The 16,817-nt window shown below is 45.5% G+C and overlaps 1 protein-coding gene across 4 annotated transcripts in view; it reads right to left on the bottom strand.

Annotated features, from left to right (window-relative positions):
* INSR (insulin receptor) overlaps nt 1-16,817 on the bottom strand; it is a 146,115-nt gene that overhangs the window by 15,587 nt on the left and 113,711 nt on the right. For 2 of the 4 annotated variants that reach the window (XM_006046794.4, XM_006046796.4), the window contains 4 exons: nt 14,537-14,811; nt 13,512-13,651; nt 6,699-6,858; nt 768-870 (listed from right to left, as the gene is read on the bottom strand). In XM_006046794.4, coding sequence (XP_006046856.2) covers nt 768-870; nt 6,699-6,858; nt 13,512-13,651; nt 14,537-14,811 — 678 coding nt within the window. The remainder of the gene's footprint in view (nt 1-767; nt 871-6,698; nt 6,859-13,511; nt 13,652-14,536; nt 14,812-16,817) is intronic. The other 2 variants (XM_006046795.4, XM_006046797.4) reach the window with 1 other exon arrangement.

Genomic DNA, 16,817 nt, shown 5'->3' with positions numbered 1-16,817 from the left:
TTATTTAGTCGCTAAGCTGTATGCCTGACTCTTTTGCGACCCCATGGTCTGTAGCCCACCAGGCTCCACTGTTCATGGGATTTCCCAGGCAAGAATACTGGAGTGGGTTTCCATTTCCTTCTGCAGGGGATCTTCCCGATCCAGGGATTGAACCTGCATCTCCTGCATTGGCAGGTGGATTCCTTACCACTGAGCCACTGGGGAAGCCCCAGTAGAAACATGTCATTGTATTATTTGTCCAAATCCATACAATGCACAACACCGAGAGTTAAGCATAATATAAACTATGGACTTTGGGTGATAACAATGTATGGATGTAGGCTTATCAGTTACAACACTGGTGCGGGATGTTGATAATAGGGGATCATGCCTGGGTCAAGGGGTGTATGGGAAATTCTTATACTTTTGCCTCAGTTTTGCTGTGAACTGAAAACTAAGAAATCAAGTCCATGTTAAAAAAAATGGATAAATCAAATCCTATCATAACGCATATGGCTTTCCCTGTTGGCTCAGATGGCAAACAATCTGCCTATAATGCAAGAGACCTGGGTTTGATCCCTGGATCAGGAAGGTTCCCCTGGAGAAGGGAATCGCTACCCACTCCAGTATTCTTGCCTGGAGGATTCCATGGACAGTGCTGTCTGCCAGGCTACAGTCCATGGCGTTGCAAAGAGTTGGACACAACCGAGCGACTAACACACATGTAGGCATACTTTTCCCCAAGAGAGCTGGTTGTTAACCACTTACCAGCACATCACCACACTCACCTCTTTCTCAGGAATAGACAAATACTTCCAATCACAACACTGAAGAGAAAGACAAAGATGAGGGGACCGATGATGATTTTTGCAATATTTGATGGCACGTCTACTGAAATAGAATAAGAAAATGTAGGGTTCTCATCAAAATGTGTTCACATCAAAGGTCACGCCAGAAAGCATATCTACACATCTAATGGGCCACTCACGCTTGTTCCCCTTCTCTAGTCCCCGAGTCAGTATCCCCTGCAGTGACCCCAGACCACTGCCCAGTGCCAGCTTTCTCCCTTCACCACTGGCTTCATAGACATGCAACCCAAGCCATCAGCTAGGTCCCCTACTCAGAAGGTCCTTGTTGGTTTTCAGTCACTAAGTCATGTCTGACTCTTTGAGACCCCATGGACTTTAGCCCTTCAGACTCCTCTGTCCATGGGATTTCTCAGGCTAGAATACTGGAGCAGGTTGCCATTTCCTTCTCCAAGGGATCTTCCCAGCCCAGGAATCGTACCTGGATCTCCTGCATTGGCAGGAGGATTCTTTACCCCTAAGCTACCAGATTAGAGATATTAGAGATACCAAGAGATACCAAGGGAACATTTAATGCAAAGACAATAAAGGACAGAAATGGTATGGACCTAACAGAACCAGAAGACATTAAGAAGAGGTGGCAAGAATACACAGAAGAACTATACAAAAAAGATCTCCATGACCCAGATAATCACGATGGTGTGATCACTCACCCAGAGCCAGACATCCAGGAATGCCAAGTCGAGTGGGCCTTAGGAAGCATCACTACGAACAAAGCTAGTGGATGTGATGGAATTCCAGTTGAGCTATTTCAAATCCTGAAAGATGATGCTGTGAAAGTGCTGCACTCCATATGTCAGCAAATTTGAAAAACTCAGCAGTGGCCATAGGACTGGAAAAGGTCAGTTTTCATTCCAAACCCAAAGAAAGGCAATGCCAAAGAATGTTCAAACTACTGCACAATTGCACTTATCTCACATGCTAGCAAAGTAATGCTCAAAATTCTCCAAGTCAGGCTTCAACAGTAGTGAACCATGAACTTCCAGATGTTCAAGATGGTTTAGGAAAGGCAGAGGAACCAGAGATCAAATTGCCAATATCCGCTGGATCATCAAAAAAGCAAGAGAGTTCCAGAAAAATATCTATTTTTGCTTTATTGACTACGCCAAAGCCTTTGACTGTGTGGATCACAACAGACTGTGAAAAATTCTTAAAGAGATGGGAATACCAGACCACCTGACCTGCTTCCTGAGAAATCTGTATGCAGGTCAAGAAGCAACAGTTTGAACTGGACATGGAACAACAGACTGGTTCCAAATCGGGAAAGGAATACGTCAAGGCTGTGTATTGTCACCATGCTTATTTAACTTATATGCAGAGTACAGCATGCGAAATGCCGGGCTGGATGAAGCACAAGCTGGAATCAAGATTGCCAGGAGAACTATCAATAACCTCAGATACACAGATGACACCACCCTTATTGCAGAAAGCAAAGAACTAAGCTTCTTGATGAAAGTGAAAGAGGAGAGTGAAAAAGTTGGCTTAAAACTCAACATTCAGAAAACTAAGATCATGGCATCTGGACCCATCATTTCATGGCAAATAGATGGGAAAACAATGGAAACAATGAGAGACTTTATTGTCTTGGACTCAAAAATCACTGCAGATGGTGATTGCAGCCATGAAATTAAAAGACATTTGCTCCTTGGAAGAAAAGCGATGACCAAACTAGACAGCATATTAAAAAACATTGCTTTACTAACAAAAGTCCATCTAGTCAAAGCTATGGTTTTTCCAGTAGTCATGTATGGATGTGAGAGTTGGACTGTAAAGAAAGCTGAGCACCCAAGAATTGATCCTTTTGAACTGTGGTGTTGGAGAAGACTCTTGAGAGTCCCTTGGACTGCAAGGAGATCCACCAGTCCATCCTAAAGGAAATCAGTCCTGAATATTCATTGGAAGGACTGATGCTGAAGCTGAAACTCCAATCCTTTGGCCACCTGATGTGAAGAACCAACTAATTGGAAAAGACCCTGATACTGGGAAAGATTGAAGGCGGGAAGAGAAGGGGATGACAGAGGATGAGATGGTTAGATGGCACCACTAATATTATGGACATGAGTTTGAGTGAACTCCGGGAGTTGGTGATGGACAGGGGGGCCTGGTGTGCTGCAATTCATGGGGTCACAAAGAGTCGGACACAACTGAACTGAACTGAAGCTACCAGGGAAGCCCTCAGAAGGTCCTGCTCTCCGTCTAATGCTCTGCTCTTCCTGTCTTGAAAATCGTGACACTTTTTAAACAAGGGACCACGTCTTTTCAGTTTGCACTGAACCCTTCAAATTAAATAGCTTATTTCAATCCCAGCAGTACCTCTGGCAGATGAAAAATCCATCAGAAGTGCCCTGTGTATGCCAGGGGGTCGTCGCAGAGAACTAAACCAACTGAAGAAATGTTATGCAGCCTTAATTCTTTCTAATTCTCATGCAAGGCTGAATTGTCTGTAATTACAAATGCACCCATGTATTCAGATGCTTCCAAGCCAAGGAAGAAAGTGAGTTCTGGGAAACCAGAGAAGGAACCTGGTCCTTCGGGTCTTTAATAGTAACAGTTTACTGAACACTTAGGAACATACCAGGCACTGTTTGAAGTGCCCTGCCTGGGAGATCTTAGTTAATCATTCCATAAGCCAAAGTGGCAGGGGTGGGGTGGGGGTGGTGTTAACATCAATGCCAGTTAACAGAATGGGACACAGAGGCTCAGAGAGGTGAGAGTTCTTGCCCAAGTTTAAGAGCTGATTCATGGTGGAGCAGGGATTTGAACCCAGGCCATCTGAGCAAGTTCTTGACCACTGCTCCATGCTGCCCTTAGGGGTCAGCTCTATCTGGAGACATCTTGTCCTCCTGGACCTCCCTGAATGGACAGCAAACTGCCTCCTTCCACATGGAGAAAGCCTCTGTAAATATTTGATGATTGGATGTTGTTGTTCGGTTGCTCAGCCATGTCTGACTCTTTGCGACCCCACGAACGGCAGCACGCCGGGTTTCCCTGTCCTTCACTGTCTCCCGGAGTTTGCTCAAATTCATGTCCACTGAGTCAGTAAGGTCATCCAACCATTTCATCCTCTGTTGCCCCCTTCTCCTCTTGCCCTCAATCTTTCCCAGCATCAGGGTCTTTTCCAATGACTCTTCACATCAGGTGGCCAAAGGAATGGAGATTCAGCTTCAGCATCAGTCCTTCCGATGAATACTCAGGGTTGGATGGGACATGAAAAATGGAAACTGTCTGGTCATGTGCTGTGGTGGGCATGTCCCTCCTCCTTTTGCTTAGGAGGGGGAAAGGTGGAGGCTACCGACTGCCCAGCACCCAGCACACCTGGGAGCCATGATGCCCACCCCACCCCACCTCTGCTTCCCAGACCCACAGACCAGTTCACTCCTGAGATTCCAGTGGCCACCAGAACTAGGATTCAGGAAGGGAGGCAGCCAGGATGCAAAATTTGAGAGGAACTCTTGCTTTGGGCCATGCCAGGGCAGAGTCACTCCCAGAGGGTGAGTGCCTCTTTAAATTTTACACCCTGGGTGTCTTGCCAGCTTCCTTATTATTTAAGAAAGAGTTGTTAATCGAATGTGTTGAATATTTAATTCTCCATTGTTAGCTACTGTTAGTAAGCTGTGCTGAATTTCCTCAATCATTTATCTTTTGGTGACATCTCTGATCATTTCCTTAGGATGAATTTCTAGAGCTACCATTGCTGGCTGAAACAGTAAAAGCTTTTATAAGCTTTTTTTTGGATATACGTTATTAAAGGACTGTGGTTTAGGACTCACCCAACCATGAAAAATAACATCCATGTGTCTGCACTCTTGGATAACACTGTGTGTAATTAAATAACAGAAACAAGCAAAACACTTGCCAATTTGATAAGTTAAAAATTCTATTTAATTTTGATTTGCTTTTTTTTTTTTCCCTTTTGGTGTGGTTTTGAGTGAAGTTGGTCATTTTTTCCCTTATGTTTTCTATTTTTCTATTTCTTTTAAAATTGGCTATTTATATCCCTTGCTTATTTTTGTGTGAGGACATATATCTTTTACTCATAGGAGACATAGATACATACTCATTTTGTATTAAAGATATGAACTCTTTGTCAATGAGGTCACAAATAGTTTCCCTATTTTGATAATTTCTTTCGAATTCTGTTCATGGTTTCCCTCTAAATCCTTGAAAACTCCGTGTTAGCAATGTCTTTGTTATTGATGAAGCCCTTGGAACACACCTGAGTTTATGCTAAGAGAGAAGATAGTTCGAGATAGGGGCTGGTTACTGGAAGACCATGTGTGTGATTAGAGGGGTTGGACTTTCAGCCTGGCCACCAAACAGGGGAGGGGGTTTGGAGATGGAGTTCAGTCATGTGGTTAATGACTTGATCAACCTCACCGATATAATGAAACCCCAATAAAAACTCTGTTCACCAAGGCTCAGAGAAGCTCCCTGGCTGGTGGGCACATTGATATGCCAGGATGGTGCTGCGATGTATCCTGATTCCATGGAGAGAAGACACAGGAGCCATGTCTTCCAGTCCGCTCTTGGCCCCCGCCCTATGCAGTTCTTTATCTGAGTGGTCCTGACTTACATCTTTTATCATAAAGCCCCCTGTCCCACAGCATTTTCCTGAGTTCTATGAGCAATAGGTTGTTGTTCAGTCATTTAGTCCTGTCTGACTCTTTACGACCCCATGGACTGCCAGGCTTCCCCGTCCTTCACTCTCTCCTGGAGTTTGCTGAAACTCATGCCCATTGAGTCAATGATGCCATCCAATCATCTCATCCTCTGTCGTCTCCTTCTACTCCTGCCCTCAATCTTTCCCAGCATCAGTCTTCTCTAGCAAGCAACTAAATCTGAGTGGGTTGTGATAACCCCCAGATTTGTAGCCAGCCAGTCAGAAGTGCAGGTGGCCTGGAGAACCCCCAAGCTTTCATCTGGCATCTGAGGTGAGGGTAGTTTTGGTGGGAACCATGCTCTTTAACTTGACCAGAACCAGCCCAGCAAGAATCCCTTTCCACTTTCCACAGTCTCACCAAGCCTGGTAGATGAAAATCCAGCCAACTAAGCAGAAGCTCTATCTTCCCCCCTCCCACCCAAGTTTCCACTCCTTCTGGTCTAGAATTGCCCCTCCTTCTAAGTGTCTGGGTTCCTACACCCACTGGTCTGTCCCCTCTTTTTTTTTTTTTTTGTAAAGTTTTTATTTAATTATCTGGCTGCGCTGGGTCTTAGTTGTGGCATGTGGAATCAAGTTCCCTGACCAGGGATCAAACCCAGGGCCCCTGCATTGGGAGCATGGAGTCTTAGCCACTGGACCACCAGGGAAGTCCCAGGGTCTGTCCCCTCTGATACATTCTTCCAGGTTTCAGCCAAGATGCCCCCGCCTCCAGGAAGCACTCCCTGACCAGCTCAGCTCTCCCCATCTATCCCTATTCTACTGTCCACAGTGTGTCCAGCTTGCTCAATGGCAGCACTTCCTGCCAGCACGCCCAAGGCTGAGTAGATAAGCTCCCACATACTCCCTTGGAGGACATGGCCCATCTGAAGACAAAGACGGAGACCCCAATAACAGGAGCTAATGTGCTTATCACACGTGCCCTGTGCCAGCCACTTGACATTCATGATGTCTCTGAAGCCGCCCTTCATCTCCAGTGGTGGTCCTAGTATTATACCCATAGTCAGATGAGGAAGCATGCACTTAGAGAGGGCAAGCATCTTTCCCTGGTCACACAGCAGCAGCCAGTGGACCCCGAGGTCAAGTCAGAGGCAGTACCCACAGCCTCCAGGCTTCCCCAAGCATCCTCTGAAACGCCCTGCTAGGCCCAGCACCAAGCACAGACTCTACCAGTCGAAGTGGCTGTGCAGACTTACAATAGTCTGTCACGTAAAAATAGGTGGCTTCCGTCCAAGACCCATTGCCTGCCAGGGAGGTGGCCCGAACTCGCACGCTGTAATTCCCAGGCAGCAGCCCGCGCAGCCGGCAGCCGCGCTCCAGAGCATAATGCCGGCGGGAGACACAGAGGTGCAGCTCCTGAAAGACAAAGATCCCATTCAGAAACAACATGGAGGGAGTGAGGCATAAACACTGCAACATGTGAGCGACTTTGAGCCTCGTGGAATTCCTGAACTGTAGCTCTATGGATAAGGCACGGATAGAGAGGTTATTGGGCTTCCCTGGTGGCTCTGAGGGTAAAGAATCCACCTGCAATGCAAGGGACACAGCTTCGATCCCTGGATCAGGAGGATCCCCTGGAGAAGGGAATGGCAACCCACTCCAGTATTCTTGCCTGGAGAATCCCATGGACAGAGGAGCCTGGTGGGTTACAGTCCAAGGGGTTGCAAAGAGTTGGACATGACTGAGTGACTTTCATGTTTTCACTTTCAGAGAAGTTATTGTTGTTGATAATAGCCAATATTCCAAAACCATAGCCAAGCACATGGCTTAGATCATGGCACTTAACCCTTACAATGTCACGCTTAGCTTAGTTAGAAACAAGGAAAGTGAGGCTTAGAGCAGAGGTCAGTGAACTTTGGCTGTAAAGGGCCAGAGAGTAAATTATTTTTAGCTCTAAGGGGGCCAGGTGGTCACTGTTATCAATTCAACCTTCAATAGCTCAAAAGCAGTCCGAACCAGATCCTGAATCTCTAATATCCGTAGACAGACAGGTGTGGCTGTGTGTCCACAAGACACGGTGGATGCTGAAAGCTGAACCTTGCAGAAATTTACACATGTGAGATACTAGAGCTTCCCTGGTGGCTCAAACAGTAAAGAATCTGCCTGCAATGCAGGAGACCCAGGTTTAATCCCTAGGTCAGGTAGATCCCCTGGAGAAGGGACTGGCAACCCACTCCAGTATTCTTGCCTGGAGAAATCCATGGACAGAGGAGCCTGGCAGGCTACAGTCTATGGGGTCACAAAGAGTCGGACACAAGTGAGCAACTAACACACACACATACACACACATGAGCTACTATTTTTCTTTTGAATTTTTTTCAACTGTTTGAAGATGTGAAAGTGATTCTTAGCTCATAAGCTGTATAAAAACAGGCATTGCATAAATAGTTTGTCTTCTGCTTCTGGGGGAGTTGAAATGATTTGTCCCAGATCTCATAGCTGGTCATTGGCAGGGCAGCCCTTGAACCCAGAACTGTCTGGCTCCAAACCCACCAACTGTCTGGCTTCCTTGAAACCACCATGGAGTATTTTCACCAGGACTCCAGGAAGGCAGGAAAGAAGGAACCCAGATCTCCTAAATCACCTAAGAACCAAACAGATACATGGACTTAATGTCTAAGGACAAATTTTAAAACAGGTTCCTTCTCACAATGTAGCTTTTTGATTTATTTATTAAAAGTGTGTGTGTGTGTGTGTGTGTGTGTGTATGCACGCGCACGTGCACATTCAGTCATGTCCAACTCCTTGTGACCCCATGGACTGTAGCCCGTCAGGCTCCTCTCTCCATGGGATTTCCCAGGCAAGAATACTGAAGTGAGTTGCCAATTCCTTCTCCAGGGGATCTAAAAGAGTTGTTGCTGCTGCTGCTGCTAAGTCGCTTCAGTCGTGTCCGACTCTGTGCGACCCCACAGATGGCAGCCCACCAGGCTTCCCGTCCTTGGGATTCTCCAGGCAAGAACACTGGAGTGGGTTGCCATTTCCTTCTCCAATGCATGAAAGTGAAAAGTGAAAGGGAAGTCGCTCAGTTGTGTCTGACTCTAGCGACCCCACGGACTGCAGCCTACCAGGCTCCTCCGTCCATGGGATTTTCTAGGCAAAAGTACTGGAGTTGGGTGCCATTGCCTTCTCTGCTAAAAGAGTTGGGATCTACTTAAATGTCTGGAAAGAAGGTAGAGATAAGTAAGCATACACACCCCAGCAATAAACATGTAAAAAGAAAGAAACCCAGGGCTTATTAGGAGAAGCATAAGGCTCACTGGGAAATATGATCATGAAACCTGTAAGCGTCGGCCAGTTTTAAAACTTTCCAAAACAGCTCCAAGTTCATAGTGCATGCAGGGAACTGGACTGGAAAATTTCAGGAGGGAGTGGGAGGAGGGAGAGAAACGTAAAAACTCCCGTGCTTATCATGTGATAATAACAGCAAGAAAACAGATCAGGCTAGTGGTAGGAGTGGGGAAGTCTAGTCCAAAGGTTCTTCCAAGTCGAATGAGTCACCAAGTGGAAAGAGACAAATAAGCAAATATAGAAACCAAAGGGAGCTGCTATCCGGGGAGAAAGGGAAAATGTAGCCTCCAGTGCTGGTTGGGTACCTCGAGGGGTGAGGACGGAGAAGGGAGCCTGGTGGAAGAAACTAGAGACACCAAAAGAAAAAAAAAAAAAAACACCAAGAAGCAAGTCTGATGAAGAGTGAAGAAGCCAATTACAGAAAAGTTTGTGCAAACAAGGGGGAAAAAAAGAAAAACAGCTCAAAACTGCAAAAACATGCTGAGGCAGAGATGTTAATTGCACAGAAACTGAAAGTTGATGCTCTCTTTCCACAGAGATGGTTCCTGGGTCCAGGGTGTCCCAGGATGGGAGGGGAAGTGGTGAGGGGAGAAATGACTGATGCAAAGTTCAAGGAGAGGCAGAATCAAAAACAACGGTGATTTGGGCTGTTCAACTAGCAAATAAGAGGGGAAAAAATGACCTCCACCAAATGCTGGAGAGAATTTTGTAAACTTGGCAAAATTACATCCCAACAGTACAACTGATGTAAAAAACTTTTTTTTTTTTACTTTACTTTTTACTTTATCAAGGGTTTCCCAGGTGGTACAGTGGTAAAGAACCTGCCTGTCAACACAAGAGTTGCCAGAGTCATGGGTTCAATCCCTGGGTGGGGAAGATACCCTGTAAGAGGAAATGGCAACCCTGAAGTATTCTTGCCTGGAAAATCCCATAGACAGAGGAGCCTGGTGAGCTACAGTCCACAGGGTCGCAAAGAGTCAGACACAACTGAGCAACTGAGCACACACACACATTATTCAAAGCGATGCTAGACAATTAAAGAAAATGGAAATAACAGACCAGTTTTATTCATGAGGAGTTTTTTTTTCTTTTAAGGTATTACAACCTCTCACTTCTAACTTTCCCTTCAACTCCCTGATCCTCTAAAGAGCAAATAGTGCTGGTCTGTCTGGGATCAGGGTCAGGCAGAGATTATGGTGGGGATTGGTGGTAGGGATTCCTACTGGTGACCCTTGGGTTCCAGAAATTGAGAGAGGCAGGCCAGCAACGGTGGCTGGGAGAAGTTAGGGCTGGATCCAGTGCCAATAGGGTAACCCATGTTATATTAGGGTGCAAGAATTTAGTGTTCAAACCTGCTAAGTGAAGTGAAAGTCACTCAGTCGTGTCCAACTCTTTGAGACCCCATGGACTAGAGTCCATGGAATTCTCCAGGTCACAATACTGGAGTGGGTAGCCATTCTCTTCTCCAGGGAATCTTCCCAACCCAGGGATCGAACCCAGGTGTCCCACATTGCAAGCAGATTCTTTATCAGCTGAACCACCAGGGGAGCCCTACTGGTGACCTTTGGGTTCCAGAAATGAGAGAGTTAGGGCAGCAAAGGTAGCTGGGAGAAGGGTTGGATCCAGTGCCAATGGGGTAATACCTGTACCAGTTTATCCATGTTATACTGGGATGTGGGACTTTAATATTCAAACCTGGGAAATTCCAGGCAAATGAGGATGAGATGGCCACAGTAGCAGAGACCTGTCTCCATAGAGACAGAAAGCGGATTAGTGATTGCCAAGGGTTGGAAGGAAAGGAAGTAGGAAAGATTGGGGGTTTAATGGCTGGAGGTGGAGGTAGGCTTTCTTTAAGAAGTGATGAAAATACTCTGGAATTGTGGTGATGGTAGCACAACTCTGTAACTATATTACAAATCACTGCATTGTATTAATATGTGTTCAGTTCAGTTCAGTCGCTCAGTTGTGTCCGACTCTGCAACCCCATGGACTGCAGCACACCAGGCCTCCCTGTCCATCACCAACTCCCGAAGTCCACTAAAATCATGTCCATAATGTCGGTGATGCCATCCAACCATCTCATCTCTGTCGTCCCCTTCTCCTCCCACCTTCAATCTTCCCCAGCATCAGGGTCTTTTCAAATGAGTCAGCTCTTCACATTAATATGTGTTAAGTGGTTGTATTTTACCATGTGTGAATGTATCTCAATTAAGCTGTTATTAAAAAACCCTTATGCCTAAGCCAATCAGCACACAGCACTGTCCTGGTCTTATGACTGGGTGTCATGTGACCTCAGCCTGGCTGGAAATGCGGGGACACAGACTCTCTTCTTCCAGGCTTGGTGTTGAGAGAATATGAGGGTTGGAACCTCTAAAATCACAGGACAGCCAGGAGCTACTGGGCTCACTGCAAGGACCCTTGAGACACAAAAGATCCAAAGGAATCTGGATCCAGCTGTGCCTGAACTCCATCAGCTGGTTATGGAAGCTAATAAGCTTCCCTTTTGTCATGAGTTACTTTCGTGGGTGCTGGTAGAAGATGAAGAGTAACAGCTTAGAGAATCTAAAATCCAGAGCTGGAAATCTCAGTCTCCTTGTTATACTGGACCATGATCACCCCCAACATAAAACTTTAAAAGGCTGTATCTCCACCAGTCTTATGTACACACCATCTACTATGTATCCATTCTCCAATGGGTGAACATCTAGTGGCTTGCACTTTTCGTTAGTGGTGAGATTCTTATGCATAAAGCTTTGCTACCAACCCAAATCTGAACTATTTCGTTAGAACAAATGGGATTAATATATATGGGATGAGATATTAAATCACCTGTGAATCGTGCTTCTCTTTATATACCCCCGAAGGCTCCTCTCCCACACTGATTCTGGGCTTGGCTACTAGGCTCACACTGGTGCATATTTTTCCTTGACAACTGTTTCTCTTGACGACTGTCTGCAGGACATATAACAACAGGCCAGGGGCCAGTTTGGCCCATAGATCATAGTTTGCTGATTTCAGTTCTAAATCATCTTCAAAGCTGAATATCCGGGCATCCAGAGCTGTGGTCCCAGGAGGGATCAACAGATGGAGGTCCATTTGTCATCTATGGCTTGGGGAAGCCGAGCTGTGCCCACCAACCTCTGCTGTATGTGTGCTAAGTCAGTAGTGTCTGACTCTGTGACCCCATGGGCTGTAGCCCACCAGGCTCCTTTATCCATGGGATTCTCCAGGCAAGAAATCTGGAGTGGGTTGCCATGCTCTCCTCCAGGGGATCTCCCTGACCCAGGGATCCAACCCCTGTCTCCTGCAGCTCCTACATTGCAGGCAGATTCTTTACCGCTGAGCCACCGGGGAAGCCAACAACCTCTGTTAGGGGTTGGCAAACTAGAGCCCATAGGCTGAATCTGGTCCACTGCTTGATTTTCTAAATAAAGTTTTATTGGCAAATGGCCAAGCCCATTCATTTTCATTCTGTGTCTGCTTTGAAGTCTATTCGGCTCCCTAAATTTCCATTGTCTCAGCCACAAAGGGAGACACTCACCAGCAGATTCTACTTTGTAGGGTCACTGTGAGGTGTAAATGGATCATTGCAAAGGGCTCAATTGATGGCAGGGTACACCCTCTGGGTCAGCTCAGATGTCAGATGACCTGACATCTGTCTGAAGTCATCCAGTAAATGGGAGAAGTGGCCCCAATCAGTCCAAGCCTCAGCAGTGCCTCTCTGGTGTGCATGCGTGCTCAGTCGCTCAGTCATGTCTGGCTCTTTGCAACCCCATGGACTGTACCCTGCCAGACTCCTCTGTCCATGGGATTCTCCAGGCAAGAATCCTGGAGTGGGTTACCATTTCCTCCTCCAGGGAAACCTTCCAGACCCAGGGATCAAGACTGCATCTCTTGTGTCTTCTACATTGGCAGGAGGATTCTTTACCACGGAGCCACAAGGTAGACAACAAGCCATATCTGAGGATAGAGACTTGCCCCACAGTGGTTACTAGCTTAGAACGGGGGCCAGCAAATCCAGCCTGCTTGCTGCCTGTTTTTGCAAATAAAGTTTTAATGGCACACAACCATCCCTTTTCATTTACATATTATCTACACGTGGCTTTCACAACGCAAAGGCAAAATTGAGTAGCTGCAGACACCATCTGACCACAAAGCCAAACATGTTTTGGATCTGGACCTTTACAGAAAGAATTGCCAGCCCCCAGATTACAACATCAGATAGCCCTGGGTTCAAATCCTGATCTATTCTTATAAACTTTGGAGGCAATTTAAATTCTGGATGCCTCAGTCAGTACCAAGCTCACTGGGTTTTCTGAGGATTTATTGTACTTCATTGATCCCAAGAGACATATTATTTCTACATTTGACATTTCCGAAATCTGAATGCATCTTACAGTTAGAATGGGCAGCACCTTTTTCTTTCTGAGCAGTCTGTGAGAATAACAGGGCTTCTTATCACATGTTAGATGTGGTAAAATTGGATAAATGAGATACCATGTACAAAGCATTTAGCGTGCACAGGGCACACAGTCCTGGGGAGAGTTCAGTTACAATAAAATGTTGGACCTGACCCATCTCCCTGGAAAGTCATATATCAAGGCTTTGAGTCTTCATGACAGAGCATCTAATGAGAGAAGCACAGGAGCCAGAATTCACGAAAAGGAAGGAGGTACCAAGAACAGCCTTGAGGGCACATCCCCAGGCATCAAGGACCTTACCTCCTCGCCGTATCGTCGGTAACTCACTTCATACAGCACAATCAGACCGTTGGGTTCCTTGGGCTCCTGCCACATCAAGTGAACGACGTTGTTCTCGAAGATTTCATGGGTCACGGGGCCGACAATATCATCTGCCTTGGCTGTAAGGAGCAGTGATTAGTGTTGGGGACTCGATCCCTGGATCAAACCCCACCTCCACCACTGAGCAGCTGAGCAACCTTAAACTGGTTGTGTAATTGTGTTCCATTTCCCTTATTGGAGAATGGACATTCTCATGGAATTCTTTACATATTTATGTCTATCCATCCATCTATCTATCTATTTATGTATCTATTGATCTAGGAGAACCCTAATATACTATACATATATATATATACACTATATATGTATGTATTTCTTAATTTCACTTTATTTTTCTTATGACTCACATACAGAAAAAGAGTCAGACACAACTTAGCGACTGAACAACAACTAGAAAGATGATTATAGTTAACAATGTATGTGTGTGTTGCTCGGTTGTGTGTGACTCTTTGAGACCCCATGAACTGTAGCCCACCAGGCTCCTCTGTCCATGGAATTCTCCAGGCAAGAATACTGGAGTGGGTTGCCAGTCCCTTCTTCAGGGGATCTTCCCAACCCAGGGATCAAACCCAGGTCTCCTGAACTGCAGGTAGATTCTTTACTGTCTGAGCCACCAGGGAAGCACAAAGTTAATAATGCTGTGTTTTATACTTGAAAGCTGCTAAGAGAGTTGATCTGAAATGTTCTCACCACAAACAAGAAATGGTAATTTTGTGCCCTGATGGAGATGTTAGCTAATGCTATTGTGGTAAAGATTTTGCAATGTCTAATGGAACAAATCAACACATTGTACACCTGAAATTTACACAATGCTTTATGTCCACTGCATCTCAGGGGAAAATGAAAAATGATGAAGGCAAATAAAGTCTCATGTATGCTGCCTAGAGAGTGGAGAGCTTCCTTGGTTAGCCTGTGTCTCTTGGCTCTGCGATGAGTCGACCTACCTTCAGGCATGGTCCTGGCGCTGACATAGGCAGCCACGCTACACCTCTCCTCGGGGGAATCTTGGTTGCAAGCCTGAAGCTCGATGCGATAGCCAGTAAAGTGACGCAGGCCGGAGATGACCAGCGACTCCTTGTTCACCACTTTCTCGAAGGGTCTGTGCTCCTCCGAGCTCGTGGGCGTGCTGGTAGAGGAGGTATTGGGGAACCCCAGAAGGGTGGGCATGGCTGCTGTCACATTCCCCACGTCACCAAGGGCTCTGCGTTTCCTCGAAGGCCTGTCATGACAGGAGGACACACCTGGTCATACAATCACCATCTTTGAAAAAGTGCTGCTGGAGAATAAAAAGGCTTAAAACCAAAGACTGAGATGCAGTGAGATTCAAGGGGAGGAGTGTGTAGATTACAATGTAAATTTCCAGGAATTATAACCCAGAGTCGCTTTTAAAGAAGATGACCTCCTAGGCATCATGTCAGGCAAGCCTACCCCAAGAGAGGAGTGGGGAGGCTCTGGGACCACCCATAGTAGACACACCGATATTCCCCTCAACATGCTTAATTTCAGATTTTCATTTTGCAGATGAAGAGTCCAGCCAGGGTTAGTGTCAAAATTGAGATGCCAAAAGTGTGTCAGAGTCTAGCCCTGCCAAATGGTTCAAGCTACTTGACACCATCACCAGTTTAACCAGAAGAAATACATCTTCTTATTCTTAGGCCCCTTTAGGACAATGGCATAATCTAAGTGATTAAACTTCAATCCTTGGTAAAAAAAAAAATCTCAACACTCAGGTTACTAAGGGTAACTCCCAAAATTGCCTATGTGATCGGCACATTTTCTCCCCTTTAAAAGATACACGAAGAAAAATGTTAATAGCCTAAAAAATTACAAATCCAAAAAGAAAGGTATAAAGAAAATTTGAATTCCTTAGCATTCCACTGACTGCTATGTCCTTTGGGCAATTATTTTTTCTGTGAATGTTACATACGGGTATAATGGGGGGATCAAGCTAGTTCCATAATCCACTTGGCTCACTTGTATTAGAAGCAATCTCAAATATTTTCCTGAAAACATAATGTCTCAAGTAGGATGGAATTTACTTTTTTTTTTCTTCAACGTGAAGATATTCCCTCCTTGTTATGAAAGTGCCACATGTTCATTGCAGAAAACTTGGAAACCTGTAGAATATTCCATTTAATGCAAGAACCATAATTTACTTAGTCATCCTCCAATTTTTAAAATATAAGCATATTCCCAATTTTTTTTGCTATTATAAATATTACTGTGATCATTGTCCAAGTGTCTCATTAGTTCCTAAAAGTAGAGTCTAAGAAATTATTAGATTATGCCTCTTCATACCTATGGCTAAATTGCTACCCTCCAGACCCTTTAAACTGACTTGTGGTCACACCCATAAAGGGGGTTCCCAGGTAGCAACAGTGGTAAAAAACCTGCCTGCCAATGCAGGAGATGAGACGTGGGTTCGATCCCTGAGTCGGGAAGATCCCTCGGAGGGGGGCATGGCAACCCACCCCAGTATTCTTACCTGGAGAATCCCATGGACAGGGGATTGGCAGGCTACAGTCTATAGGGTCCCAAAGAGTTAGACACAACTGAAGCAGCTTAGCACACAGATATATCTGTTGCTTATTTGTTTATTTATATTGTACCTACTTTATGAAACTCTCATTCTAAGAGTTTCAGGGTTGATTTTCTTAGGTTTTCAAGGAATACTCTTGGATAAAGGGTTAGTAAACTTGTCACATAAATGCTAGATAGTAAATATTTGGGGTTTTTCCAGACGTGTGTTTTTTGTCACAGCTGTTCAACTTGCAATGGTTTTCAAGCCATGGCAGCTTGAAAACAGCCAGAGACATGATGTACACAAGTGGGAGTGGCTACTTTCCAATAAAACTTGTTGACAAAAACAGGCAGTCTGTCTACTCTTGAATCAGAATACCTGAAAATGTCAATGCTTTTGTTTCCCACAATCCATTCCTTACAATCTATTCCAATTCTCATTTCTGCATTACTGCATTGGCTGCTGCTACTGCTGCTAAGTCTCTTTAGTCGTGTCCGACTCTGTGTGATCCCACAGACGGCAGCCCACCAGGCTTCTCCGTCACTGGGATTCTCCAGGCAAGAACACTGGAGTGGGTTGCCATTTCCTTCTCCAATGCAGGAAAGTGAAAAGTGAAAGTTAAGTTGCTCAGTCGTGTCCGACTCTTAGCGACCCCATGGACTGCAGCCCACCATGCTCCTCCGTCCATGGGATTTTCCAGGTAA

This window comes from Bubalus bubalis, chromosome 9 (assembly GCF_019923935.1).
Source record: "Bubalus bubalis isolate 160015118507 breed Murrah chromosome 9, NDDB_SH_1, whole genome shotgun sequence".
Lineage (NCBI taxonomy): Eukaryota > Metazoa > Chordata > Mammalia > Artiodactyla > Bovidae > Bubalus > Bubalus bubalis.
Note: the sequence above shows the minus strand (reverse complement) of the source record. Positions and strands in the feature narration are given on the sequence as shown.